Raw genomic sequence first — 25,103 nt, 5'->3', positions numbered from 1 at the left:
TATACAGTCAATGCAAGTAAGCAAGAAGGTGCAGCAAGCAGTTAGGAAGGCAAATGGTTTGTTAGCCTTCATTGCATGAGGATTTGAATCAAGTAGTAATTTCTTACTGGTGTTATACATGGCCTTGGTAAGACCACGCCTGGAGTGCAGTTTTGGTCGACCTACCTAAGAGAAAATAGACTTGCCAGAGAGGGAATGCAGTAGATGTTCTCTGATGACCGGGGCTAGCAGGTCTGTTATATGAGGAGAAATTGGTTCAATTGAGCCAGTATTCACTAGAGTAGAAGATTGATAGAGGATCTCATTGAAATGTGTTAAGTTTTAATAGCTAGACAGAATAAGTGCAAGGAGGATGTCATCCCTGGTTCGGGAGTCTAGAAGCTGGGGTTACAGTCTCAGGATATACATTCGGCCATTTAGGACTGAGATGAGGAAAGGTTTCTTCACTCAGAGAGTGGTCAAACTCTGGAACTCACTACCACAAAAGGCCGTGTAGGCCAGACCATTGAACTCATTCAAGAAGATGATTGATATTTTTAGATATTAAAATGGAACATCAAGGGGTTTCAGGGGAAAGCAGGAAAATGGTGTTGAGGTGAGAATCAGCCACAATATTATTGAATGAGGCTGTAGGATCAAAGGGCTGAATGGCTTACTTCTTCTGGTTTCTGATCCTAACCTTTTCCTGACCTTCCCTTTTGTTCCACTGGGTTGTCCCCATTTCTTTGTACAGCATAAAGCCCATCACATTTCCACTTTTCCTCAATTCAAAGATGAGTCATATTGGGTTTGAAATGTGAAAATGAAATGTTTCTATCCCAACAGGTTGGCAGAACTTTATGTTCTTATTCCTATTCACCTCCTTCACTTAAATAGCCTGCTGTACTGTTGTCTTGTGGACAGTTTACTAAAACATCCCTGCAGACTCTTCATATACACAGGCAAAAATAACCTCTTACCTGTTTAAATGGGGTGAAGGCTGATGCTCCTCAGCAATGCACCTGGAGTTCCTTTATTAGCCTGACTCTCAGTAAAATTCCCTGAACCTGACTACTAACTAGACATGTACCACTTCCTAACCTAAGGAGTGTAACTACCTCCTGAATGTCCACTTAAACATATAGCCATTCTCAATACTTTATCTTTTAGCTTGATTTCTGCATGACTTATGCCTCCTTGTACAGACTGAAACTATATATTTACAAGCTACTATGTCGGTGGGCAGTGCTGAGTGTTTCCGGAGTTATTGCTTTCCTTTTCGTTTTGTGTAGACAGTAACAGACAGCTTTTTTAAATAAATATTTTTTATTGGAAAGCTTTTTTAAATCTTTTACAAAACATTCATATATTTAAAAAAAGCCATCAAAACAGAAAAAAAATAGTACAAAGAACAAGGCCACGACATAGTACCATTGTTACTAAACCACCCTTTACTCTACCAAAACAAACCTATCTACTTTATTAAAACTAAACTAACAGGCAGCTTTTAAGGGAGTACTAATACCTATGGAGCAGCCACATATGTTTGTGACATTATAGACATACTTTCAGGACCTAACCCTAAAACCTGATTGTGTGGGTTTTGGAAGAATTATCACTAATGAGAAATAAGTATCTGGGAATATGCTGTATAACACAGTATAAAGAGCTTCACACCTTTTGACAGAACTAGAAAGATTTCAAATATAAACAATATTATTTAAGAATCTGAGAATGCACAGAAAAGAAACAGTGTAGGAAGCATTTTAAAAGCAAGGAGATGAAGACCGTCATGAGATAAACAAGGCAGGAAACATAGACATACGAAGAAATTGTTTCTTGGTCGGGGTCATTTGTTCAGTAGTTTTCTATTGGAATGATATGTGTTAGAATTTTTTTTTTAAAAAATTAGATAATGAAATGGGACACTTCTACTTTCTTAGTCAAAAAGTTGAAATAGACTGATTTATCTTAGTAATTAACTAACTGTGATTCTCTGTTTTAAGAAATGTATATAATGTGTATGCGACAATGAACAGCAAGAAATTTGAGAGGTGTTTAAGCAGGATTATGTGATTGGATGATCAAGTAATGCATGCACATATACTTGTTTGATTTGATTACAGAGAAACACGAGTCGGCCATTTACCTGTTGAGCCTGTTCTGCTAATGAGATCATGGCTGCTATGTGACCTAACTCCATAACCCTGCCTTTGGCCCATATCCCTTAATACATTTACTGAACAAATTTATTCATCTCAGCTTTAAAATTAACAACTGATCCAGTACCTACTGTCATTTGAGGAAGAGAGTTCCAAACACCTACCATTCTTTATGTATAATGTGCTTCCTAACATTTGTCCTGAACAATCTATTCTAAGTTTTCAAACTATTCCCCCTAGTTCTAGAATCTCCAACCAGTGGAAATGGTTTGTCTTTATCTATCATGCCTTTTCCCTGTTAATATTTTGAAGACTTCAGTAGATCACCCCTTACCATAAGGAAGGACTTGGAGCATAATCTTATGGGCACCAGTGTAGACCTGGTGGCGTGATGTAAACTCAATTAGGAAAGGTTGTGACCTAAATCCCACTAGTACTCTTGTGGTGCAGTCATAGTATCACTGCGTCCTGGACCAGGAGACCTAGGTTCAAATCCCACCGGCTCTAGACGTGTGTCGCTCAACTGGTTGACTAGAATATTTATATCAAAACCCAACACCCCTTTATCTTTGCCTTAATTAAGTTCTGGGTGAGAAGACCCAAGCTTAGCCTTCCTGCCCTGCTCCACTTGAAAACATAAGTAATCAAGCAACCACTTAAAATGCTTATCATGCCTGGGCTGCTATTTCAGCTCCAAGTGGGACCATGAAACTCTGATTCAAGTCCCACCTATTTTGGAGTGGTGCAGTAGCCAGTGTGGGCAGCTTGTCAGTTGTGGGTCAGGGAGGCATGTTCGAGCAGCAATGACTTGTACATGACGGACATTATGGCTGCTGAGAACTGCCATTTTACCCTTGCCTCTGACTACCCTAATCCCTCTCCACAGTTTGAACTGAAGACACCCAACCCGTGGGCGCTGAAATGGCTCAGTGGTTAGCACTGTTGCCTCAGCACTAGGGACCTAGATTTGGTTCCACACTTGGGTGGCTGTATGAGTGGAGTTTGCACGTTCTCCTGATGTCTGCATGGATTTCCACCGGGTGCTCTGGTTTCTTCCAACAATCCCAAAGATGTGCAGGGCTAAACTGCCCTGTAGTATCTAGGGATGTGCAGGCTAAGTAGATTAGCCATGGTAAATGTAAGATTATGGGGCTATAGTGGTGGGTTGGGTCTGGGTGGGATGCTCTTCAGAGGTTTGGTGCAGACACGATGGGCTGAATGGCATTGTATAAACGCACCCACTGCCCTGAACCAGAACTTTCCTGTTAGCAGTCCTTCATCCTGGAAGTTGAAGGGATGTTTTCCTTGCATCAGCAAAACTGAGAACTGGAGCTACCAGCCCCTGATTGACAGGCAGCTCCAGGTGGCTGGAATTTCCTAGTCTAGGCCTAATTCCGTGATAACCTAATCACTTGATGGTTGATAGTGGAATAAATGTTGACCAGGAAACAGGAGGTAACTCCTCTGTTGTTCTTCAAAATAGTATCATTTGATCTATTACACCCACCTTTAGAGGCATGCAGAGCCTCAGTTTAATGATCTCAAAAGTCACCACCTTCAACATTGAAGTACTCTGTCACTACTGCATTGAACTATCAGCTTTGATTTTTGTGCTCAAGCCCTTGAGTGGAGCTTGAACCCACAACCTTCTAGAGTGTTTCTATGATTGACATCAATTTGCACTGAGGTACAGATTACATTGTTCAATGAGTGGAGATTACATAGAATTTTTAGCGTATGCAAGCTATTCAGCCTAATTGGACTGTATCAATATTTATGCTTTATTAGACCTTCCTCCCACTCTATTAGTAATCTAATTTTATAGGAGTATCCTTCTAATCTGTCCTCTCTTCTCTACTTAGCCATCTTTCCCTTCAATGCACCAATGCTATTTACCACGACTTCTCTATGATATAACAAGTTCCACATTCTAAACACTCTCCCTGAATAAGGAGATTTCTCTCAAATTTTCGATTGAATTTAATTAAAATTATTTATTTTTCTTCTCCTCAACTCTGTTCCCACACCTAAGACATGTAAGGCAGACAACACATGCTTAAATCTGTTTCTGTTGTTAGACTTGCAAATTGTTTCAGGAAAAACTGTCCTTCGAGGGTATAGCTTGAGGGGAGCCACTTCATGTCAAGCACAGCTGTCCAGGAGACACTCCCACTGTTGCTTTTTGAAATAGGCACATTGGAAATATTTACAGACTGATAAACAATCTGTTAGACTGATATGAGCAGTGGACCGTCCGTGAAGCTCAGTTCCTTGAGTGGGACTTAAATCCAAATTGCCGTGGCTCAGAGATACGGATGCACTCATTGTGCAGGATCTCCTCCTTGTACTTAAGCTCTTTGCTTTGAACTCCCATGTGAAAAGAACTTTTTGTCTATTCCATCAACCTCCTTCATAATTTTAAAGAACTCTATTAGGTTAGCCATCAACCTTTGCTTTTCAGATAAAAGGGCTTCAGCTAATTCAGTACTTTCATAGTTATAACCTTTCAGTTCTGGTATTGTCCCTGTATGTTCTGCAGTTTGGAGACCTGAACCAATCACAGTATTTAAGTGGGGTGCACTGAGTTTCTGCAGAAGTTTAATGTTTTCAATTCTGCTCTTCTAGAAATTAACCCTAATCTTTTGACCTCTTCTTGAGGTCAAACTAGCTCACATTTCTACTTCAAGAAATTTGCAAAACCATTCTCTTAGATTTCTTTGTATTTCAAATGACAGATTTAAAAAAAAATAATTTTGCCCAGTTAAGTTATGTTTTGAATTAATTCTTGAAAAAAAGTGTTTTTCTTACTCATTGCAGATGATTCAATTTTTTCTCATTAATAGAATATGAGTGTCACTAGTTAGGCAAGCTTTTTGATTTGATTTGATTTGATTTGTTATTGGCACATGTACCTAGATACAGTACAGTGAAAAGTTTTGTTTTGCATGCAGTACAGCAGATCATACCAAACAACTGCATAAGGGTAATAGGACAGAGCAAATAATTCAATGTACAGTTGTAGAGAAGATGCACAAAAAGCAAGATCAACATTAAATTTAAAATTTGAGAAGTTCATTCAGAAGTCTAATTCCTAATTGCTCTCTGGATGTAGTGTGAATTGACCTCTTCAATCTGCAGGACATCCACAATGCTGTTAGGAAGAGAGTTTCTGGATTTTGACTCAGTGAGAGTGAAAGAATGAGGATGGTGAGGAGGGGGACTTTTCGCTGATGGTGTTCCCATGCACCTGCTGGTTGGTCTTTCAGGCAGTAGAGGTTAGAGATTTAAAAAGTAGTCAAAAGAGACTTGGTAAATTCCTACAGTCCACCCATGTATATGGTAAATATTGCTATTGTGCATTGGTGAACGGTGTAAATGTTGAACTTGGTGGATATGGTGTGAATGAAGTGGACTGTTTTGTACTGGATGATGTCAAGCTTTTTGAATGTTGTTGAAGCTGCACTCATTCAGGTAAGTGGACAGTGTTCCATCATTATCCTGGCTTGTGCCTCGTGGATTGCGGCACGTATCAGGAAGTGCTTTACTCAATGTAAAATTCGTAGCCTCTGACTTGCACTTGTAGCCGCAGTATTTATATAACTGGTCCAAATCATTTTCTACTCAATGACTAGCTCCAGGAGGTTGATAGAGTGGGGGAATTCAACAAAGGTAATGCTTTTGAACTTCAAGCGATGATATTTAGATTCACGTTTGTTGGAGGTGGTTCATTGCCTCACACTTGTGGTACAAGTGTTACCACTTCCCAGCCCATGTCCACATCCAAGTCTTGCTGTGTATGGACCTGCACTGCTTCAGTATCTGAGGAGTTGTGAATGGTGCTGGACAGTGTGCACAAAACGCCACTTCTAGCTTTATGATGTAGTGCAGATCATTGATGAAGCAGCTATGGATAGTTAAATAAAATGACATCACAGTGCATAATTAAGTTAGATGAATGAAAACGAACGATGCAATAAATATTTAGAAAGCATCAAAAATGGACAGCATTCTCTTCTAAACTTGGCAATATTTTTAGGGTAAATTGGCTTCATAACAAATTGAAAACTTTTTCCTTTTTTCTTAAGACTTTGTCTACAACAGTACATACAAATCTGGTCACTTTAATAAATGTATAAATTGCATTAATACCCAGTCTTAGCCAATGCTATTTTCTAGAAGAATTTGCTTTAAAGATGAAAAAGTAGTATTTCTCCAAACAAAAGATCCCAAACTTTATTTTTATCTTCAACAGACATGCTTTACTGCCTGTATACATGGTCAACAGTATCTAAAAGGAAGGGGGAGGAGTGTTTTGGGTTTGAGTAGCATTGTTTTGTGGGTTAGTAATAGTTTATTTATGACCTGTTTTGATTAACAGCTTCCAAATTCATCTTCCCTTCCGTTCTTTTGTTTTTCCTTAACCGCTGCAATTATATAAATAGCTAGTACAGTTGTATAATTAAATGTTTCTGTTTTTAATTCTAACATAGTATGTCCAAAATCAATCAGTTTCTCTACTTAAGAAAATCTTTGAAATATTAGATGTGAGAATAGTGTCAAATGCAATTCCAGGTGTATTTTGCAGTCAATGTATCATATTAGAATTTTCAGTTACCATCTCAAGGTTATTGTTTTAACATAGTGCAATAGTTTGTAATAGATATTTGGCAGAGGTTTGGGCACAAAGGAGAATGCCAGGACTTGCAAAATACTTGGCAATGCACCTGACACTAACATAGAGAATAAAAAGTCATTAGGTGAAGTCAGAGTAGGGAAGAAAGAAAGGAAGATCAACAAAGAGTGGAACTGTGCATGCATAAATACAAGAAATATCACAAATAAAGTTGGGGAATTACAGACCATGAATATGGAATTATAATGTGGCGATGATGGAGACCTGGCTCAAGAAAGTGCATGACTGAGTGTTGAATATTCCTGGATATAAATTAGTCAGGAAAGATAGAAGAAGGAGGAGGTTAATGTTGGTTAGGTAGGGCATTTCAGTGCTGGAGAAGGAACATGTCCCAGACGGTTAAACAAAAAGTAAATTTGGCAAGTTCTACAGAATAAAGTTTGTGTGCAATTACCATTGCTAGGTGTAGCCTATAGACCAATGACTATGGAAGGGATGCTGAGGAGCAAATCTACAGGGAAATTAATGAGAAATGCCAACATAATGATGTAGTTACAATGGGGGACTTCAATTACACAAATATAGACTAAGATAATGGTCGTGAAAGGGGCAGCACAAAGTAAATGTTCCCAGATTGTATTTGGGAGTTTCTTACAGCACTGCTTGTCCAGTACAACAAGGAAGGATATATTGTTGGACTTGTTCCTTGGCAATCAGATGGGCAAAATAGATCGAGTGGCAGTGTGGGAACATTTAAGAGACAGTGATCATTGTATTGTAAGGTTCAGTGTAAGAAAAATCAATAGGAGAGCTGACTTTAAGGGACAAGAACAGAGCTGACCAGAGTTGATTGGAATAGTAAGTGATTAATAATAGTAAGTAGAAAATAGTAAGTTATTAATGAGCAATCTTCAAAGAGCAGATGGTTGGGTACAGTTGAGGTATATTTTCTTTAATGGAAAAGGTAGGACAAACAAATTTAGAGTTCCCTGGGTGACAAAGGAAGTGGAAATTAACTATCAAGTATTAGTGGGAATATTGAAGGTTTAGCAGAAGCTGAAAAAGCAAATAAAAGAAGCAAAAAGAAACTATGAGAAAAGATTAATGGCTAAAATAAAGAGAAATCCCAAAGTCTTCTATAGGCATGTAAACACTAAGAGAATGGTTAAAGGAGGAGTAGGGCCATTCAGAGACCAGAAAGGGGATTTAAATGTGGAGGCTGGGGTATACCTGAGGTGTTAAATTAATACTTTGCAGCTATTTTGACAAAGAGGAGGATGCTACCCAAAGGAAGAAACTTTGTTATGAAAAGGGTGCCCGATTAATTAGGTTATAGTATAGATTGGATAGATTGTTCGTACTTAAATTTGACAAGGCAGTAGGATAAGACAAGATAGTCAAGGATTTTGAAGGAAGTGAGGACAGAAATTGCAGGGCACTGGCCATAATCTGACAGTCTACCCTGAATCCAGAGGAAATGCCAAAAGACTGGAGGGTTGAAAACATTACAGTCTTGATCAAGAAAGGTTGTAAGGATAATCTCAGCAATTACAGACCAGTTAGTTTAATTACGTTGGGAGGAAAACTTCCAGAAACAATTACTAGGGATATACAAAGTTAAAAATCACACAACACCAAGTGCTTTGAAAGCTAGTGCTTCCAAATAAACCTGTTGGACTATAACTTGGTGTTGTGTGATTTTTAACTTCGTACATTCTAGTCAAACACCGGCACCTCCAAACCATTACTTGGGATAGAATTTGTAATAACATAGGGAAAGATGAGTTAATTAGGATGAGCCAGCGCAGATTCCTAAAGGAAATATCATGTTTGATTAATTTGCTGGAGTATTTTAAAGAGGTAATAGAAAATAGGACGGGCTAATGAGGATAATGTTGTTATAGTATATATGGATTTCCAGAAGGTGTAGATACAGTGCCACACAACAGACCTGTGAGGAAAGTTACTTCTCATGGCTGCAGGGTTAGTAGTAATATATGGATACAAAATTGACTGAGTGATATGAAACACAGAGTACAGAGAAAATGTTTTGGGCTGGAGGAAAGTTTATGAAGGTCCTGAGGGATTGGTAGTCGGACCTTTGCTTTTCCTGATATCTATTTAATGATTTGGGTCTTGGTGTGTGGGGCAATTTCAAAGTTGCTAGATGACATTAAATTTGGAAGAATTTTAAACTGTAAGGAGGTTACTGAAAATCCAAAAGGACATTGGGAAGTTGTTGGGTTGGACATGCAGGTGGTGCATGAGGCTCAACGCAGAGAAGAGTAATGTGATGCACATTGCTTGAAAGAGCATTGAAAGAGTGTTGAAAGACAATATAAGATAGGGGATTCAATTCTAAAGGAGGTTGAGGAGCAGAGAGACCTGGGTGCATATGTGCATGAGCCATGCACAGGACAGCTGGAGAGAACGGTTAGTAAATCATGCAGTGTTCTCGACTTCATTAATAAGGGCATAGAGTACAAGAGCAGAGAGGTGATGATGAACTTGTGTTAAACACTGTTAGACATCAGCTGGAATATTATGTACAGTTGTGGATGCCACGTTGTCGGAAAGATATGAACATATTGGAGAGAGTGCAGAAGCGATTAACAAGAAAGATTACAAGAATAAGAAATCAGTTAGGAGGATAGATTGAAGAAGTTGGAACTGTCATCCATGGAGAAAAGAAAGCTGAGAAGAGATTTGATAGAAGTTTTCAAAATCATGAGCAGACTGGATACATTAGATAGGGAGAAGCTGTTTCCATTCATAAAAGTAAAAAGAATTAGAGAACATAAATTTAAAGTGATGTGTAAGTGAAACAGAATTAAAGTGAGAAAAACATTTTCACATAGCAAATAGGGGATGGAATGCACTGTCTTGAAATGTTGTGAAGGCAGATTCAATTGAGGCACTCAAGAAGGGATTGGATGATTATTTGGATAGAAATTGTGTGCAGTGATATAGGGAAAAGGTAGGAGAATGGCACTAAGTCAAGTGCAAGAGCAATAGGCTGAATGATCTCCTTCTGCACCTGTAACAATTCTGTGATTTTAAATTTTTTATGAATGTTAAACTTTTGTGATAGAACAATTATCCTTTTATTAAATTATTATTGTTAATTTATTTGTAATGCTTTGGTGAATGAGCAATGCACCCAAATGAACTTGTGTGGATAACTATTTGAAATCAAAATTAATGATCTAGATATTATGTAAAGAAGATACACAACAAATTGCAGAGAGTTGCAAAGTTTGTAGATAGGAATGACTGGTGACATGAAACCAAGAAACCATTAGCATATGAGGACAGCACAGAGTCTCATTGATTAGCACTGTTGCCTCACAGAGCCAGGGACCTCGATTCAATTCTACTGACCTGTGTGGAGATTTCACATTCTGTCCGTGTTTGCTTGGGTTTCTGCTGGGTGCTCTGGTTTCCTCCCACAGTCCAAAGATGTACAGATTAGGTCGGTTGGCCATGCTGCATTGTCCAATATGTTCAGGGATGTTCAGGCTAGGTGGGTTAGCCATGGGAATGTGGGGTTACACGGATAGTGTGGGAGTGGATATCTTGGTGGGATGCTCTTCCATGTGGACTCCTTGGCCTGCTTCCACATTACAGGAATTCTGTCATTCTATAAACTGAATATTGAGATAATCCTGAAGCAGAGTTGAGAGGAAGAGAATTAAAGCAAATTTGGTGCAGCTGCAAGTTGAGAGTGAGTCAGTGCTATGTGGAAATTAGATGATAACATGGATCTATACATTTCCTCAACAGGAACTCAACATAAATGTCTGGAAATGCTGAACTTTCTGGGATAGGTAACACACACTGGCTTGCACTTTATATATTTATTTGTAGCTAATTAATCAAGAATTAAGTATAAAGGCAAAGGGAAGTGTGAATAGGCTGTTAATAAACAGTATAAGTCGACAGCAGTGGCTGCCCACAACTTAATAGAAATTTGTTTTTTGATGAAGCAAGCAGTGTGAGCAGAGTTCCACAATTATGTATCAATCAAGAAGAATTAAGGCAACAGTAAAGGGGCAGTCAATGATGTTAGCAACAGAAGAATATTCATATCGGGGAGGATTCAGCAATGATAATATCATTAAATGTTCAAGCTGGAGTCTCTCTTGTTTGAGAGTCATTGCTTAACACCTGTTGTGTGAATGTTATTTGCTTTTTAATAGTTTAAGCCTTGATGTTGTCAAGATATTGTGCATATGGGCATAACGTACTTAAGTATCTGTGGAGTTGAGAATGGTGGTAAACAGTATGTAATTACCAATGAATGTTCGCATTTCTGACATTATGATGGAAGGTAGATCATTGATAAAGCAGCTGAAGATAGTGATTCTGTACAGTTTTGCTTTTAAGGCATCACTCTCACCCCACCTCAAGGCTGCCGTGAATCCAGTAGCTGAGTGGCTGTGGTGAAACCTAAGCCAACTGTCGATGAGTATGTTATTGCTGAACAAGTGCCACTGATAGCACAGCTGATGTCCCTATCCATCACTTTGCTGATGATTAAGAGATGAGCTCTGGCAGTAATTTACCAGATTGGATTTGTCCTGCTTTTTGTGTACTGGACATACCTGGGCAAATTTCTTCCACTCTGGCAGGTATATGTTGTAGCTGTACTGGAATGCTTGGAGAGGGGCATGGTTAGTTCTGGAGCACAAGTATTCAGTACAGTTACTGGGATGTAGTCAGGACCTACAGTCTTTACAGTAATCAGTGCCTTCATTTGTTTCTTGATGGGATGTGGAGTGAATTGAATTGGCTGAATAATGGCACCTATGATATTGGATTTCAGGAGGAGGTTGAGCTGGATCATCCACTCTGTTCTTCTGTCTGAATTCTGAATGACAAAGCATTGTACCAAGAGAATGTGTCTACTTTAGAATCTAATACTAGTGACGGGCCTGTCTCTTTATTCAGAGTTGCTACAGAAATAGATTGCAACCCAGTTCAGAAATGTTTGGAGTGGCTCAGTGGTTAGCACTGCTGCCTCACAGCAGTAGGGACCTGGGTTCAATTCCAGCTTTGGGCGATTGCCTGTGTGGAGTTTGCACGTTCTCCCTGTGTCTGTGGGTTTCCTCCCATAGTTCAATCCACTGGTTAGGTGGATTGACCATGTTAAATTGCCCATAGTCTGCAGGCTAGGTGGATTACCTGTGCGAAATGCAGGGTTACAAGGAATTGGGGGGTACTCTTTGGGCAGCATGGTGCCACAGTAGTTAGCACTGCTGCCTCACAGCACCAGAGACCTGGATTCAATTCCTGCCTCAGGCGACTGTGTGGAGTTTGCACATTCTCCCCATGTCTACGTGGGTTTCCTCCAGGTGCTCCATTTTCCTCCCTCAGTCCAAAAATGTGCAAGTTAGGTGAATTGGCCATGCTAAATTGCCTGTAGTATTAGGTGCAGGGATAAATGTAGGGGAACGGGTCTGGATGGGTTGCGCTTTGGCGGGTTTGTGTTGATTTGTTGGGCCAAAGGGCCTGTTTCCTTACTGTAAGTAATCTAATCTAATCAGTGTTTGTAGGCCTTTGGCCCCTTGTGGATTGCAGTTCCTTCACCATCAATTCTGATTAATTAGTGTTTCTGATTGTGTTTCTTGGTGTGATACTCTTGTTCTTATAAAAATTTTAACTAGTTGTGAACAATGCTGGAGGTGATCTTTGGTGATACCGAAAAGTACAGTCCACACAGGAAGGAACACTGTAAAGTTCACAAATTCTCATACTGCTTTCAGTTTAGCAGTCAGGGTATGTACCAAGTCCCAGTTGGAAGAGGGAGATTTAAAGCAACCTTATTGTTTGAAGATTATTAGTCCAGATCTGTGGTTTCTAATCCTGCAACATAATTAATGGATTACTGTTAATGGATGCACCTTATTAATGCATCCACATATACAGCTAGTCTGCTTATGTATTTGAGTTAATGGCCCAAATCTTACAGTAGCCAGATTATCATAGATTGGACGCAAGTTGCCAGATGTGAGCATAAGAGGTACAGTTAGTAAGTTTGGAGATGACACCAAAGTTGGAGGCGTAATGGACAGCAAAGAAGGTTACCTCAGATTACAATAGGATCTTGATGAGATGGGCCAATGGGCTGAGAAGTGGCAGATGGAGTTTAATTTAGATAAATGTGAGGTGCTGCATTTTGGGAAAGCAAATCTTGGCAGGACTTATACACTTAATGGTAAGGTCCTCGGGAGTGTTGCTGAACAAAGAGTGCAGGTTCATAGGTCCTTGAAAGTGGAGTCGCAGCTAGATAGGAGAGTGAAGAAGGTGCTTGGTATGCATTCCCTTATTGGTCAGAGTATTGAGTACAGGTGTTGGGAGGTCATGTTGCAGCTTTTCAGGACGTTGGTTAGGCCACTGTTGGAATATTGTGTGCAATTCTGGTCTCCTTTCTATCGGAAGGATGTTGTGAAACTTGAAAGGGTTCAGAAAAGATTTACAAGGATGTTGCCAAGGTTGGTGGATTTGAGCTATAGGGAGAGGTTGAACAGGCTGGAGTGTTTTCCCTCGAGCGTCGGAGGCTGAGGGGTGACCTTGTAGAGGTTTATAAAATCATGAGGGGCATGGATAGGGTAAATAGATAAAGTCTTTTCCCAGAGGTGGAAGAGTCCAGAACAGAGGCCATAGGTATAGGATGAGAGGGGAAAGATATAAAAGAGAACTAAGGAGCAACTTTTTCACGTAGAGGGTGGTACATGTATTGAATGAGCTGCCAGAGGAAGTGGTGGAGGCTAGTACAATTCAACATTTAAAAGGCATCTGGGTGCATATATGAATAGGAAGGGGTTGGAGAGATATGGGCCAGACGCTGGCAGATGGAACTAGATTGGGTTGGGACATCTGGTCAGCATGGACAGGTTGGACCAAAGGGTCTGTTTCCATGCTGTACATCTCTATGACTCTGTGTGTCAGGATCCTGTAGAAATCCTGATACACAAGTGCTGTAATTCCCTGGAACAATAAGCTTCCAATGGGCTCCTCTATATTTCCTGAGATCCTTCTTGAGAGTCTCCACTATTGAACTTTGTGTCAAATATTCTGACTACATCCTAGGACTTCCCTGCATACTTATCCTAATAATGTTATTCTGGTAAACAATAGTATAATTTAGAGATTAGCAGGCATAAATGGACTGAGATTCTTCACACACACACACACGCACACGCACACACACCCTTCAGCCCCTGACATGACCCAACCGCGGTCCTGCTCTGGATGTTTCCGTGCCCAACCTAAGTTACCCAACGTATCACCCGTTCCTTCCACCTTACCCATCAATCCACTGAAAGACTTAAGCCATTAAACATTTTCCTAAAATTTGCAGCTAATGTCATAAAAAGAGGCCTGTCTTTGCTTTATCCATCTTTTCTTACATCCTACAACCATCCCTGTGGATGGCTGTGTTGACCCTTCAATACTTGAGCTGGCTTTGGAACTTTCAGCTGAAAAATCACACAAGAGATGGGTCACAGAAATCATTGCAGTCAGTGTTAATGCACTTAACATTGATGCTGACCAGAAAATCTGGGCCAGTTGTTTTAGGGTTTTCATTGTGCTTTACTTTCTGTGCTTTACTTTCTTACTGTCTCCATCAAAAATGATGATTTTGGACTTCTCTTGATCCTCATGATAATATTTATAGAACTTGACATGCTGTTGAATAGTTTAGAATGGAAAATTATGAAATACCTCTTTTGTTTTGATTTCTCTGCAGCTCGCGTTCCTAAGAAGATCCTAAAATGCAAAGCTGTTTCCCGAGAACTAAACTTTTCCTCATCTGAACAGATGGAAAAATTCAGGCTAGAGCAAAAGGTTTTCTTCAAAGGACAGTGCTTAGAAGGTGATTATCTTATTTAATTATATCACGGGACCATTATATTAAAGGTTTTCTTGATGAGTCACCAGGGTCAAAATGTTTAATCTGCTTTCTCCCCACAGATGCTATTAGATCTGCTGAGTTTCTCCAGCAATTTCTGTTTTGATTTACTGTCTAGGTTGATGTAACCTCAAGTGTAATATTAGACCAAATCTTGATTTGTATAACCAATTGCAAATCCAAATGAAGACTGAGTTAGAGGAATGGGTTTGAGACATTGGCTTTTTGACTTCCTGAAGACACTTGACTCTGTTGTCCTCAAATATCAAAGTTACTTCAGCAAGGACTTCGGTGTGTAGGGTTATATCTTAAGCCTGCAATAACAAGTCCCCAGCATTCCTTTCCCTTAGCCACAGGGCTTGGTATGTCTGCTTTGATTGGTGACTTGCTGAACCTCTGGTTTGTGAGTATATTGAAGTGGGTGGGGTTTATTTTGAACCTTTGCTATTCAGTCATTGAAGGAGCTAATACTGGTGTAACAGCAGAAAAGGATATAGATTTGATTTCGAAGCTTTCCTTCTCGATGAGCTGCTGGCAGGCTGAAAAGTCTCATGTACCCTTGATGTTGCAGTCTATTGCATTAGGACGATTTACGATTTGCTACATAGTCAATTGATGTATACCTAGTTAGTCAACCAATAACTGTTTGAAATCTGAGTTCTCCTTGGTAAACTACCAGTTAAGGCAAATAAACCTTACCAATCTGGAGGTGCCTCAAAAGATTCAGCTTCACCCGCTCCCCATAGTTAGAGAGTCATAGAGTCACAGAGATATATAGTCCGAAACAGACCCTTTGGTCCAACTCATCCATGCCGACCAGATATCCCAACCCAATCTCATCCCACCTGCTCGCACCTGGCCCATATCCCTGCAAACCCTTCCTATTCATATATCCATCCAGATGCCTTTTAAATGTTGCAATCGTACTAGCCTCCATCACTTAATCTGGCATTCCAACAAGCATCACACTCTGCATGAAAACGTTGCCCCTTAGTTCTCTTTTATATCTTTCCCCTCACCCTAAACCTATGCCGTCCAGTTCTGGACACTCCCACCCCAGGGAAAAGACTTTGTCTATTTATCCTATCCATGCCCTTCATGCTTTTATAAACCACTGTAAGGTCACCCCTCAGCCTCTGGGGAAAACAGCCCTAGCCTAGTCAATCTTTCCCTATAGCTCAAATCCTTCAACCCTGGCAACAGCCTTGTAAATCTTTTCTGAGTCCTTTCAAGTTTTACATCTTTCCGATAGAAAGGAGATCAGAATTGCACGCAATATTCTCAGTGGCCTTACCAATGTCCTGTATAGCTGCAACATGACCTTCCAACTCCTGTACTCAATACTGTGGACCAATCAAGGAAAGCATATCAAACACCTTCTTCACTGTCCTATCTACCTACAACTCCACTTTCAAGGACCTATGAACCTGCACTCCAAAATCTCTTTGTTCAGCAACACTCCCGAGGACCTTACATTAAGTGTGTAAGTTCTGCTAAGATTGATTTGTTTTCTCAAAATGCAGCACCTCACATTTAGATAAATTAAACACCACCTGCCACTTCTCAGTCCATTGGCCCATCTGATCAAGATCCCGTTGTAATTCTTCGCTCTCCACTACACCTCCGATTTTGGTGTCATCTGCAAACTTACTAACTACACCCCTCATGCTCACATCCAATTCATTTATATAAATGATGAAAAGTAGTGGACCCAGCACTGACCCTTGTGGCACTCCACTGGTCACAGCCCTCCACCACCACCCTCTGTCTTCTATCTTTGAGCCAGTTCTGTATCCAAATTACGAGTTCTCCCTGTATTCCATGAGATGTAATCTTGCTAACCAGTATCCCATGGGGAATCTTGTCGAGCGCCTTACTGAAGTCCATATAGATCACATCTACCACTCTGCCCTCATCAATCCTCTTCATTACTTCTTCAAAAAAACTCAATCTAACCAGAATGGGCAAGTGAAGCTGGGTAGTAGGAGTTTGATTAGGAGAGACTATTTCAGAGGTTCATTGCGTAGCACTTTCGTGGATGGAGAACATGTCAACTCTGTTTGTTACCATGGTCTTTCCTGACCCTTTGATCTATACTCATGCATTAAAACATCTAAAAATGGAGAAAAATCATTTGGCTCATTAAGACTACTCCAATCAAAAAGGTTGTAGCTACACATATAATTGACCCATCGTCATGCTGTCATGTTCCGGGAAAAGTTAAACGCTGATGACTTTCTGAGAGAAGAAGTACTTCTGAACTTGTACTCTAACCCTTTCCCTAAACATTTTAGATGCGCTATATTTTTAAAAAGCTTTTTTTTTAAGACATCAATTATTTTCTCTGGAAACCTGGACTTCTCTAAATCCTTGAGCTTATACTGGTAATTAACGCCAAAAATATCTTCATGTCCTCGATACCTTCTCCAGAACCTTTGTGTACTAGAAATATGCTTTGTTTTTTCTAGCTATAAAATCTGCAAACCCAGATGCTTTGTCACATTTAACATACTTCCCTTTTTATATACAAATACTTCAAATTTTCCAAATGTAAGTACTGAACTTATTCAGGAAATCTGTCACACATTAGTGCAGATTACTAACTCAAGAATGTTCCTATTGATTTTTTTAACAAATTTTGTATTCTCTCCATACATGTGTGTAAGAACGCCTCTTCGTCCTGGATCTTCTGATGATTTTTTCCACTTTCCAACATTCTAATTGCAATAACATTCCAATTCTTTGAGCAACCAATTTCACGTACATGAACAAACATTTTATCACGAATGTCTCTGGCTACCTTACTTTTCTAAGAATGTCCTGTTCATAAATCAAGCTGGGCAGATAAATACTTCTGGAGAATGGAATTGTAGATTCACTAGTTTCAGAATATCCTGTTCATTATCTTATTCCAGAAAGGATTATTTTCCAACCTTTCACAATTGTATTTCAGTTTGTTGTTGAGACAAATGCTAAGCAACCAAAAGTAGTTCTGATATAGTATTGTCATCCCCTCCCAAGTAATAGTTTATGAATATGTAGGAACATCTTCAAGCATAAGTCATCTTCCATATATATTTCATCAGATTCAACAAATGAAAGGTCATGAATCTGAAACATTAACTGTCTTCATCTGCATACAGATGCTGCCTCACCTATGTCTTTCCAGTTTATTTTACTTTCAGACCTCCAGCATATGCTGTACTTTAATTTTGTACTTCGCGAAGCATGCCGCTTCGTAAAATATTTTATGGGAGTTATATCCTCCGTAAACTGTAAAAATCCTTACTAGGTGGCATATCTAAAATTTTGAAAAGCATTTAATAAAGGCAATATATTTAATAAGTAATTTTAATTTTGTAAATAAATTAAATAAATGAGTGCGAAAGCAGCTACTTAAATTTAGTATGACTGAGAATTAGAGATAAAGTCTGGGAATAGGTAAGAAATTGGCTTCAAGATAGACCATAGGTTTAGGGCCATGATAGTTTGGAAATTTGCTATTTACCTAAATAAATAGTTGTTGGTTATCTACTGTTTTTAAATTATAGTTTGCATGTAGGTGTAATGTTGGGCAACGCACATTCATTATGATTATTGCTGCAATAATTTTGGATTAAGTTGAAAGAGATCCAGAAATATTCGAGTTCAGTTTAACTTTGATTTATCATACTCTGTCATTGTAAGGCTGCTATTAATAGAACAAACAGAATGCCAATTCATGCAGCTAAAACAGTACTATACAAGTTAGAATGTGTCATTGCTCAAACTGCATTTGAAAGCTTTAGCAATTGCACCCAAGAGAAATACGTTCTTTGAAATGGTACAGGTAAAAGAAAACACAGAGGAGCAAATGATGCAGGCCACCTAGCTTGCCAAAAGAGAAAAGTGATAGAAATATTAGATTTGTTTTTAGAAAAATCTAGGGGTCAGTTTTATTGCCACTATTTCCCTGTTGACTCATTTCTGTGGTGAGTGACTGGTACTGTACTGTTTCAGTGCTTCATTGTTTGAAACAGTATGCAATCTTCCATTTGATAAGTCAAAGACAGTGGAAAATTCATCAAGAATTTCATAACAAGCATCATGAATTATGCCTCAGATCCTATATGACTCATGAAAAATTGAAGAAGACATATATTAAAGTTAAATAATTACAAATATTTAATCAGAAATGGTACTTGTTGTATGTGCCTTGCCTTGATCATAGTTTTCCATTAAGGAAAATATGTGCCATGTCTATACAATGTTGTAACTCTACCAGCTATTAGGCTGCTATGGATCTGCAAGCTGCACACACAAATCAGTAGGTTTGTTGTAGTGTCTGCTTCATAGTTTGTAAAGAATTTCATTGTTTTATAAAAACCAATTTACGTAGTTAATCAATCCTAGGCAATTGGCAATCATGAGACTGTGGTTTTGGTAACATGACTCTTGATTTGTTTAAGCTTTATGAAAACTGACTTTTTAATTTTTTTTTCCAGAATGGTTTTTTGAATTTGGCTTTGTCATTCCTAATTCTACAAACACTTGGCAATCATTAATAGAAGCAGCACCAGAATCACAGATGATGCCTGCTAATGTGTTAACGTAAGTGACCTGTGATGTGACATCTTTCATTAGTGTATCATTGCATTTGTGTTGGAAAAGGATTGGTGATTTTGAAAACTAAAGTAGATTACGAATGCTAAAACATACACTGTATGACTTGCAGCTTACTATCATATCATTTCTTTTCCCTTTTTAGTTGTTTTTTCTTACATTACTGATTTCTTTACCAAATTCTTAATATACCTCTGTCCTTTTCACTTGCCACATCTAAGCATCCCCTTAGTTCACAAAGAAAAATTATATTAGATTGCTGCCTTTCTGAAAGCACTTTGTATAAACCTACTTTATGATTTAGATTTTATTTTTATTTTCTTTTTTCTTTTTCTTTTCTAAGTGCATTGTTTGGTTTTAATTAGTTGATATAAAGCTAAGCTTACAATGGCAGGGGACCTCAGACCCGTGGCATGAGCCTCTTACTTGATGTGGGAGCTCAGGAAAGTGGCTGACGTTCCTGACTTTTACACTTGCAAGAATTGTGTCCAGCTGCAGCACTTGTTTCACCGCATGATGGCTCTGGAGCTGCGGATGGACTCACTGTGGAGCATCCGTGATGCTGAAGAGGTCTTGGATAGCAACTTTAGTGAGCTGGTCACACTGCAGGTTAGAATTGCTGAAGGAGACAGCGAATGGGTGACCAAAAGGCAGAAAAAGAGTAGGAAGGCAATGCAGGTGTCCCCTGCGGTCATTCCTTCCAAAAAAGGTATACCGTTTTGGATCCTGTTGGGGAAGATGGCTCGCCAGCAGAGGGCAACAATTGCCAAGATCATGGCACCGTGGTGGACACTACAGTTCAGAAGGGCAGGAAAGGGACTCGTAGGGCCATAGACATAGGGGATTCTATTGTAAGGGGAATAGGTAGGCGGTTCTGTGGCCGAAAATGGGACTCTCGGATGGTATGTTGCCTCCCAGGTGCTTGGATCAGGGATGTCACCAATCGGCTGCAGAGCATTCTGAAAGGGGAGGGTGAACAGCCAGTTGTCTTGGTGCATATAGGCACCAATGATATAAGTTTAAAAAATGAGATGAGGATCTGAAAGCAGAATTCAGGGAGCAAGGAGAGAAGTTAAAAAGGAGGACCTCAAAGGTAGTGATCTCAGGATTATTACCAGTGCCATGTACTGGCCAGCGTAGAAATGAAAAAATGGGCAGGATGAACACATAGCTTGAGGAATGGTTTAGGAGAGAGGGGTTCAGATTTGTTGGACATTGGGATTGGTTCTGGGGAAGGTGGGGCAATTACAAAATGGACAGTCTACATCTGAACCAGACTGAGCTAATGTCCTTGGGGGAGTTTTTGCTACTGCTGTTGGGGAGGTTTTAAACTAATGTGGCAGGGGACAGGGAACCAGAAGAGAAGTAGACAGCGAGGTGGAAACTGGAAACTGTAAGAATCATGAAGATAGCATTAATATGGGGAAGAGTAGACAGAGAGCAAATGAATGCAAAAGAACTGGTGGCCTGAAGTGCATCTACTTTAATGCAAGGAGTACAGTGGGTCAGGCAGATGAACTTAGGGCGTGGATTGGTGCCTGGGAGTATGATGTTATTACAATCACAGAGACTTGGTTGAAGGAAGGGCGTGATTGGTAATTAATTGTTCCAGGATATAGATGCTTCAGACAGGACATGGAGAGAAGTAAGGGGGTGGGGGGTTGGAAGCGGGGGTCGGGATGGAGGGTAGAGTTGCATTTCTGCTCAGGATGCTATCACAGCTGTGTTAAAGGAGGACACTATGGAGAGCTTGAGTAGTGAGGCATTGTGGGTGGAGCTGAGAAATAAGGGTGCAGTTACATTGTTGGGGCTGTATTACAGGCCTCCCAACAGTGAGCGTGAGGTAGAAGAATAAATAGTTTGTGAGAAGATTTGTAGCTCGGGTGCTCGTTGCTGTGGTTCTGTTCACCAAGCTGGGAATTTGTGTTGCAGACGTTTTGTCCCCTGTCTAGGTGACATCCTCAGTGTTTGGGAGCCTCCTGTGAAGCGCTTCTGTGATGTTTCCTCCGGCATTTATAGTGGTTTGTCTCTGCCGCTTCCGGTTGTCAGTTCCAGCTGTCCGCTGCAGTGGTCGGTATATTGGATCCAGTTCGATGTGCTTATTGATTGAATCTGTGGATGAGTGCCATGCCTCTAGGAATTCCCTGGCTGTTCTCTGTTTGGCTTGTCCTATAATTGTAGTGTTGTCCCAGTCGAACTCATGTTGCTTGTCATCTGCTTGTGTGGCTACTAAGGATAGCTGGTCGTGTCGTTTCGTGGCTAGTTGGTGTTCATGGATGCGGATCGTTAGCTATCTTCCTGTTTGTCCTATGTAGTGTTTTGTGCAGTCCTTGCATGGAATTTTGTACACGACATTGGTTGTCAATGTAGTGTACAAAATCCCATGCAAGGACTGCACAAAACACTACATAGGACAAACAGGAAGACAGCTAACGATCCGCATCCATGAACACCAACTAGCCATGAAACGACACGACCAGCTATCCTTAGTAGCCACACAGGCAGATGACAAGCAACATGAGTTTGACTGGGACAACACTACTATTATAGGACAAGCCAAACAGGGAACAGCTAGGGAATTCCTAGAGGCATGGCACTCATCCACAGATTCAATCAACAAACACATCGATCTGTACCCAATATACCGACCACTGCAACGGACAGCTGGAACTGACAACCGGAAGCGGCAGAGACAAACCACTATAAATGCCGGAGAAAACATCACCGAAGCGCTTCACAGGAGGCTCCCAAACACTGAGGATGTCACCTAGACAGGGGACGAAACGTCTGCAACACAAATTCCCAGCTTGGCAAACAGAACCACAACAGAAGAATAAATAGGTAAACAGATTAAGGAAAGATGTAGAGGCAATAGGGTAGTAGTGATGGAAGATTTTAATTTTCCCAACATTGGCAGATACACTTAGTGTCAGAGGTCTGGATAAGTTAGAATTTGTAAGAAGCGTCCAGGAGAGTTTTCTAGAGCAGTATGTCAATAGTCTGACAAGAAAAGGGGCCATATTGGACCTGGTGTTGAGGAATGAGCCAGGCCAGGTGGTAGAAGTTGCAGTGGGGGATTTCTTTGTGAACAGTGACTACAATTCTATAAGATTTAGACTACTCAAGACAAAGAGGAGAGTGGTCCTGAGGGAAGAGTTCTAAACTGGGCCAAAGCTAATTATATCAAAATTAGACAGGAGCTGGGAAATGTGGATTGGGCACAGCTATTTGAAGGGAAGTCCACATTTGAGATGTGGGAGGCTTTCAAAGATAGGTTAAAGATGGTGCAGGATAGGCATGTTCCATTGAAGGCAAATGATAGGAAAGGCAAGATTCGTGAACTGTGGATGACAGGAGAAATCATACAACTAACCAAGAGGAAAAGGGAAGTGTATATAAGGTCCAGGCATCTAAGAACAAAATAGGCCCTGGAGGAATATTGGAAGAGTAGGACCAGTCTTAAACGAGGAATCAAGCGGCTAAAAGGGGTCATGAAATAGCTTTAGCAAGCAGAATTAAAGAGAATCCCAAAGCCTTTCATACTTATAGAAGAAATAAGCGGGTAACTAGAGAAAGGATTGGTCCACTAAAGGATAATGAAGGAAGGCTGTGTGTTGAACCTGAGAGAATGGGTGAGATTCTGAATGATTACTTTGCATCAGTGTTCACCGAGGAGAGGGACAAGATGCATGTTGAGATTAGAGATAGAGGTTTGAGTAGTCTGGATCATGTTGACATCAGTAGGGAAGATGTTTTGGGTAGGCTAGAGGTTATTAAGGTGGGCAAATCCCCAGGATCGGATGGGATCTATCCCAGGTTGCTGAGGGAGGTGAGAGAGGAAATATCTGGGGCCCTGGCAGATATCTTTGTGGCATCCTTCAACACAGGTGAAGTGCCGGAGGACTGGAGGGTTGCTCATATTGTCCCCTGTACAAGGAGGGTAGTAGGGATATTCCGAGTAACTACAGACCAGTGAGTCTGAAGCAGTGATGGGAAAGTTGCTAGAGAACATACTGAGGGATGGGATCTATTTATATTTAGAAAAGAATGTCCTTACCAGTGATAGGCAACATGGTTTTGTGTGGGGGAGATCGTGCCTTACCAACTTAAAGTTCTTTGAGGAAGTGACAAAGTTGATGGATGAAGGAAGGCTGTAGATGTCATACAAGAACTTTAGTAAGGTGTTTGACAAGGTTCCCCATGGTAAACTAATAGAGAAAGTGAAGTCACATGGTGTGCAGGATGTTCTAGCTAGATGGATAAAGAACTGGTTGAGCAACAGGATCCAGAGCGTAATAGTTGAAGGGAGTTTCTCGAAATGGAGAAAGGTGACCAGTGGTGTTCCACAGGGATCAGTATTGGGGCCGCTGTTGTTTGTGATATACATAAATGATCTGGAAGAGGTATGATCAGGTATGAACTTCGTGTCATCTGCAAACTTGCTGATCATACCAAGATTGGTGGAGTAGCAGAAAGCATAGGGGACTGTCAAAGAATACAGGAGAATATAGATAGTCTGGAGAGTTGGGCGGAGAAGTGGCAGATAGAGTTCAATCCAGACAAATGTGAGGTGGTACATTTTGGGAAGTCTAATTCTATAGTGAATTATACAGTCAACGGAAGAATTTTGGGAAAAGTTGATGAGCAGAGAGATCTGGGAGTGCAGGTCCATTGTACCCTGAAGGTTGCTGCACAGATGGACAGAGTGGTCAGGAAGGTATATGGTATGCTTGCCTTCATCGGACAGGATATTGAATATAAGAGCTGGCAGGTCATGTTAAAATTGTTCACAACGTTGGTTCGACCGCAATTAGAATACTGTGTACAGTTCTGGTCGCCACATTCTGGGCGGCGTGGTGGCTCAGTGGTTAGCACTGCTGCCTCACAGTACCAGGGTCCCAGCTTCGATTCCAACCTCGGGCAACTGTCTGTGTGGAGTTTGCACATTCTCCCCGTGTCTGCGTGGGTTTCCTCCAGGTACTCCGATTTCCACCCACAGTCCAAAGATGTGCAGGTCAGGTGAATTGCCATGCTAAATTCCCGTAGTGTTAAGTGCATTGGTCAGAGGAAAATGGGATGGGGTGAGCTATTGTTCGGTGGGTTGGTGTGGACTTGTTGGGCCGAAGGGCCTGTTTCCACACTGTAGGGAATCTAATCTAATCATGACCAAAAGGATGTGGATGTTGCGGAGAGGGTGCAGAGAAGGTTGACGAGGATGTTGCCTGGTACGGAAGGTGCTAGTTATGAAGAGAGGCTGAGTAGGTTAGATTTATTTTCATTAGAAAAATGGAGATTGAGGGGGAAACTAATTGAGGTCTACAAAATCATGAAGACTATAGATAGGGTAGATAGAGATAAGCTTTTTCCCAGGGTGAAGGATGCAATAATGAGAGGTCACGCTTTCAAGGTGAGAGGTGAAAAGTTTAAGGCGGATACATGTGGCAAGTAGTTTACACAGAGGGTGGTAGGTGCCTGGAACACGTTGCCAGCAGAGGTAGTAGAGACAGGCACATTAGGTCCATTTAACATGCATCTGTCCAGATGCATGAGTAGGTGGGGAACAGAGGGATACAGATGCTTAGAAATTGGGCGACAGGTTTAGATAGTTCATTTGGATCGGCTCAGGCTTGGAGGGCCGAAGGGCCTGTTACTGGGCTGTAAAATTTCTTTGTTTTTTTTATTCTGAGGTAACTATAATCAGTCTTTTTTACTGAGTTCATTAGCTGCTGTTCATGAAATGATACAGCAGAGAAAGAGGCCAATTGTCTTTTTTGCCTGTGTGTTGGTTTTTTGGTTATACTGTCTCCCTGCA

General features: G+C 40.5%; 1 protein-coding gene across 1 annotated transcript in view; it reads left to right on the top strand.

The window, feature by feature from the left end:
• pde6d (phosphodiesterase 6D, cGMP-specific, rod, delta) overlaps positions 1 to 25,103 on the top strand; it is a 64,521-nt gene that overhangs the window by 29,277 nt on the left and 10,141 nt on the right. Inside the window, exons 3-4 of the mRNA XM_060834798.1 lie at positions 14,528 to 14,653; positions 19,174 to 19,279. Of these exons, the coding sequence (XP_060690781.1) occupies positions 14,528 to 14,653; positions 19,174 to 19,279 (232 nt within the window). The remainder of the gene's footprint in view (positions 1 to 14,527; positions 14,654 to 19,173; positions 19,280 to 25,103) is intronic.

The sequence above is a fragment of the Hemiscyllium ocellatum genome, chromosome 13, assembly GCF_020745735.1.
Source record: "Hemiscyllium ocellatum isolate sHemOce1 chromosome 13, sHemOce1.pat.X.cur, whole genome shotgun sequence".
Lineage (NCBI taxonomy): Eukaryota > Metazoa > Chordata > Chondrichthyes > Orectolobiformes > Hemiscylliidae > Hemiscyllium > Hemiscyllium ocellatum.
This window is presented reverse-complemented; position numbering and strand designations above follow the sequence as displayed.